At 53.1% G+C, this 5473-nt stretch overlaps 1 protein-coding gene across 1 annotated transcript; it reads right to left on the minus strand.

The window, feature by feature from the left end:
* Positions 1 to 564: 564 nt before the first annotated feature.
* LOC119104207 (glutathione S-transferase 2) lies at positions 565 to 4995 on the minus strand. Its single transcript, XM_037227873.1, has 3 exons — positions 4754 to 4995; positions 3987 to 4181; positions 565 to 1333 (listed from the first exon to the last, which is right to left on the minus strand). Exons 1-3 carry the CDS (start codon positions 4856 to 4858, stop codon positions 980 to 982), a joined length of 654 nt encoding a protein of 217 aa, XP_037083768.1. The 5' UTR covers positions 4859 to 4995; the 3' UTR covers positions 565 to 979.
* Positions 4996 to 5473: the final 478 nt, after the last annotated feature.

Here is a 5473-nt window from a genome sequence, read left to right on the forward strand (position 1 = left end):
CAGTGTACCGCGCGGCGTTTAAAAGCTGTGTAACTACAAGGCTAGGATCCGAATAAGCAAGTCTTCGGTATACGATAAATGTGAAAAGTCCGTGATAAGCCCGAGCGTTTTTGTAACCAATCAAATAACACGATAGCAAAATACCTATTTAGTATACCTGGTCATGGAGACCTGACGTGGAGACCTAACATGGTCGACATGACTAGTACAAGCAAGGTACGATGCAACTAAATTTGAACATATGAACGGGTGGTCTGTTTCGTTCTCTGGTGATCCGACAATGTCCGCGCTACATAGTTTTACTCGGATCTGTAGGAATGAGCGGGCGTAATGACCGGGTGGTTAGGGCATCGGATTCCCGCGTGGGTGGCCAGGTTCGAATCCTGGTCGCGCCATGGCCCTGAGCGCTAATATGACGAAGGCAGTCGCTGGCGCCCCATAAAAGGACGTGACGGCGAGCGTCATATTCCCTTTACAAAGGAATAATGAGTCATACGGTACTGTCCTCGGACGCCCTTGTTTCAGAGGGTTTACGGGCGTGCAGCCACATCCTCAGGAACGGGACTCAAGATGCTTTTCTTATTCGCAAGAGTATCGACAGAAATGTGCTACAGTGTTGCAGAGGAACATATTAAAGCCGTTTTACACTTTGGCATCGTATTGATTCAATGTAGCATGAAGGGGTGAAAAACAAAGCAATTATATCATAGGTTCGGCATGCTGGAATTCATGTCCATATTCGTTTTTTCGATACACAATTTCATGCAGTTTCATTTACACATAACAAGATCTTTCACATAAACAGGAAGTCGACAAACGTAACACTAGAAGCCAATCACAGTCACTTCCCTTCCTTCGGGCGGTCAATCGCGAGGCTGCCTCCTCCTCCCTGGCAGCGTCCCCATCCCACCCCCGGGTGGCCGGCGGCTCGTCCCCGAAGTCGGCGAGTGATCAGCCGTCGCGGCGATCCCGGCCAGCCCTACTTGCCGCCCCAGAAGGCGGAGGGAAGGTTGATGGGCCACTTAATGAACCGGTCCGAGGTCATGTAGCTTTTGATGGCGGGCAGAGCCTCGAACCGCTGGCGGAAGGTGCACAAGTTCTCAGTGGCATCCAGCAGGTGCGAGTCCAGATCGTGCCAGTTGGTGAACAGGTCGTAGAAGAGGAAGTCCACGTAGGTGATGCGATCGCCGAGGAACCACTTGTTGGAGCCGAGGTAGTCGCTGAGCTGCTTGAAGCAGTTGGAGACGCGCTCTTTCATGGCCGGCAGCTTCTGGTTGAAAGACTCTTCGGTGCCGTAGCAAAGGAAGGCCAGCCACACGCGCAGGTCCCAAATCTGAAAAGCAACAAATTTTCAGTTTTACAATTGTTTTTTGTTCGTCAGCAAATACATCAACAACATTGCTGTATACGTTGGTTATTCTGAAAGCAGTCGTTTTTTTAATGCCTGTGGGTTCCTAAAATGCATGTGGTAAAATGCATGCATGTGACAGTGTAGGACAGCCTCCGCCCACTCCTCCACATCAACAAACACAACGACACAATGAAATCACTTTTAGCTCCGGTCGGGTCAGCCCAACCGAACCCATCACAATTGTCATGTTATTAGTCCTGGGAGAAGCTGCCTCTTTTGCAGAGGTCGTGCCGTCGACACCTCTTCCAATCCGCATTCCTGGTAAACAGACTGGCGTAACTGATTATATCTATTCTCATTTATGCATACTACCCTGAAGAGCTAAGACATTGCCTGGCACTTCACAGCATATGTGTGACACTTTGAGCTGTTTTTTTTTTGTTAGGTCAGGCGGCGTGTGTGTCAATCGTATGGTTTTATCATATTTTGATCATTTGGCTACACTTAGTAAGTTGCATACGTCGTGTTCGGACAAGTTCCATGCCTGCTGGAGCGTTAAAATGCAAATAGTGCACGAAACGTGAGATTCTGGAGCTGATATAAACCGACACACACGTATTTACTCGTACAAGAAGTATGTTCACACGGAAATAAGTTTTGCGGGTACCTACAACCCTTCCTTTCTCGGCCACTAAACATGTGCTCGGATTCGGCTTGATCTGAACTGCCCGGACGACACACATGCGGCAGCTGACCTAGGTTACGGAGGAGGGCGTCACACGACATTAACATCACAAGCACACTAGCGTGTCGTTCAGTTGGATCGAGTTCTCGTCGCGGCCTGCATCGCATGCACGGACGAACGACCTGCATCGCATGCACGGATGAATGGCCTGCATCGCACGCACGGATAAACGGTCTGCACCGCGTGCACGGATGAACGGCCTGCATCGCATGCACGGATGAACGACCTGTATCGCATGTACGGATGAACGACCTGCATCGCATGCGCGGATGAACGGCCTGCATCGCATGCACGCATGAACGGTCTGCATCGCACGCACGGATAAGCGGTCTGCATCGCGTGCACGGACGAATGGCCTGCACCGCATGCACGGATAAACGGTCTGCATCGCGTGCACGGATGAACGGTCTGCATCGCATGCCGACCTGCTTCGCACGCACGGATGAACGACCTGCATCGCGTGCACGGATGAACAGCCTGCATCGCGTGCACCGATGAACGACCTGTATCGCATGCACGGATGAACGGCCCGCATCGCATGCAAGGATGAACGGCCTGCATCGCACGCACGGATGAAGGGTCCTGCATCGCGTGCACGGATGAACGACCTGTATCGCATGTACGTCTGAACGATCTGCATCGCATGCACGGATGAACGACCTGCATCGCATGCACGGATGAACCATTGCATCAACTTCCAGCCGAAGATGCAAAACAAGTTGCGAGTCAAGTGGGTTTGTGGCCTTGGAAAGACACTGGGCTCCTGGACCAGTGGCGACGGGCTGTGATCATCGAATGGGCGTATTGTCGGGCCCATTCGATCCGCTTCGCCCCGTCTCACATATTCCCGGCGGCACAGTTCGGCCAACATATCCGTAGACGACGACCTCTGACGCGTACTGCATTGCCCTTGGTTAGCCAGAGACGCCAGCGTCAAGTCCCAGCAGCAGATCAATCGGGGATGGATTTGGGTGTCGGGGTGAGCGGAGTATAGAAAAAGCTGCCAAAACTACAGCGTTATCATATTTGTCGTGCCCCAAATGCAACGCTGTCAGCGCTGGCAAAGTGGACGGGGTTTAGCAAACGATGGCGAAGGCAGCCCAAGCAGCGCCTCAGCAACCGCGTTTCTTCAGCGCAAGCGCACAGATCCGGCGATAAGCGAGATTCATGCCCGCAGTGTTTTGCTTTTCTATCGTATTACGCAATCAAGCGCGAGATGCTGGTTGCCAGGCAGATCAGATATGCTATCCGACCACCGATCCGGTCCAACAGTCGTCGCTATCGTTGTCAAAGTGCAGCCATGGCTGAGGGTATTTCAGAGCGGAATTGATGCCGTTCTGGTTACGTCACAGGCCATACGAATGAATCCCGAGTTCCATTCAGCCGAGCAGCCAATGAAATCAAGTGCCAATCCGATTAAGTCCGAAGCCTTGCAAGGCCTAACAAGCGTAGTAAGGCGGAATAACCTCGGAATCTGATTCGATTCCGCCTAAAGCCAAGCAAAGGTTTGACGGGAACGTAGGAACGTGCATGTGCGAAAATACGAAGCCCATTTTGAAGGGAATTCTTTCCACGCATCACGTTAAGGTTCGATCAACTTCCACGGCAGACGTTAGCTTTGGCTCTTTCACCCCACGCCCCGACTTTTCCTGCGCCTGCGTCATTCAGTCACACTAACCAGGACCACCGCCTGCACACACGCCCGCCTGCACTGCCGCACACACACGTACACACACGACAGACCCGCCGCCTTCGCCACACGTTCCAGCCATTCGTACAGCCAGCCAGAGGCACGCGAAGAGTAAGGCCCCGTCGCTATCCTGTCGCCGCCGCCCAAGTCACGAGCCCACACATCTGAACAGACCAGACCAGGGTCACGCTTTCGCTCACCACTCCCTCGAGCATCTCCAGCTGCCGGGTTTCGTGGTCCGAGGTGCCGACCATGTCGTTCTTTCTCGCCAGGTGGCGTATGATCGCCGCACTCTGCGACATCTTCACATCGCCGTCCACGTAGTACGGCAGGTTCGGGAACGCAAGGCCGTGTGGGTTCTTGGTCTTCACCTCCTGCCACTTCTCGGGGTTGGTCTGCAGCCAGGCGCAAGGCAAACACAGAGGCAAATGTCATTCGGGCACTGCAGCCTACTGCAGGCATGATTCACGGGTCCCGCAGAAGTTCAAGCGCCAAGGCCATGCGTCTAACCTTACAATTTACCTATTTCATCAACTACATTTCTTATCTAGTGCCTATCCACTAGCAACTCGGCACAAAAAAGGGAAAGCTGAGGCTGCTAACATAGGCCTACGTTACAACCTGAGGTGAGCCACATACTTGCCCCTAACGGGGTTTGTGCGTTCATACTTTGCATGCAAAACCTCAGACCTCGTGTCATTTTTGAATTGTTGGGGATCCAGCGCAAAGCCCACTTATCATACCTCACTTACAGTAACAGCTCGCTGCATAAAGCAAATGATTTAACGATGAAATTCAAACCTGTTTACCGCTCTTGAGAGCAGTGCGAAACCACGACAGACATCGCGATATCGCGGTGGATAGCTTCAATATCAGCACAGAAAAACAGCGACACGAAAGATCAAGTCTGGATGGCGCCGGATGACATCACGTGGAGCTCAAAGGAGCACAGTATTCTCCGTCTTACCGCGTCATAGCGGTCGTCCTGGTACTCCTCGCCTGTGTACTCCAGCATGAACCTGCAGGCCTGGCCCAGACCCCGTATCGTCCAATATCCAAACACGGACGGCATTCCTGGAGCGTCAGACAAGAGCACGGATCAGCAGAGCTCAGCAGGCACCAGCACCGGTCAGCAGGCGTCGCACGGCGTCAGCACAGGCCGACTCCCCACAGCTAGGAGCAGCTAACAGCGACGCCCGCCCTCACGCCCCTCGTCCACGAGTGTGGACCTGGGCCGCGCGGCGGAGAGCGGGCGCCGCTCAAGGTCACCTTGGCTCTCGCCTGGCACGCTGACTGGCTGTTTCGACTCCGCGAGCGGGAGATACGGCTGTCGGCAGGGAACGATGCTGCTCACGTGGTTACTTTCCCCAGTATTTGAAGCTAAGAAATCTCGCTCACTGGCTGTGCGTCCCAACCAATGACGTCACGATCGCTTGGACGAGTCTATTTTGCAATATGGGGAAATTTTCGCCAGCTTTCGTCCAGCACTTTGACGTCTTTCTTCGCAGGCGGAAAGCCGTTGACGGCGTATTCATTTGGCGTCGGGGATCATAGGACTCTCAGTGTACCCTGCGCGTAGCAAAAGAAAGAAACTCGCTCATTCCACGATTTTTTCTCAAGTATCCTTGAATGTTTTCGCACTTTTGCGATTTATCACCATTTCGGGGTAAATAGGTCATGCAGAGGC

The sequence above is a fragment of the Pollicipes pollicipes genome, unplaced genomic scaffold, assembly GCF_011947565.3.
Source record: "Pollicipes pollicipes isolate AB1234 unplaced genomic scaffold, Ppol_2.1 Scaffold_6052;HRSCAF=7182_pilon_pilon_pilon, whole genome shotgun sequence".
Taxonomy (NCBI): domain Eukaryota; kingdom Metazoa; phylum Arthropoda; class Thecostraca; order Pollicipedomorpha; family Pollicipedidae; genus Pollicipes; species Pollicipes pollicipes.

Bases quoted from the DNA above. Each gene is read 5' to 3' on its own strand.
- LOC119104207 (XM_037227873.1), bottom strand. From the start codon at position 4,858: ATGCCGTCCGTGTTTGGATATTGGACGATACGGGGTCTGGGCCAGGCC. The intron at 4,182-4,753 runs GTAAGACGGAGA...GCCTGGCTGCAG, and splicing joins AGGACGACCGCTATGACGCG to ACCAACCCCGAGAAGTGGCA. The intron at 1,334-3,986 runs GTGAGCGAAAGC...GTTGCTTTTCAG, and splicing joins TGGAGATGCTCGAGGGAGTG to ATTTGGGACCTGCGCGTGTG.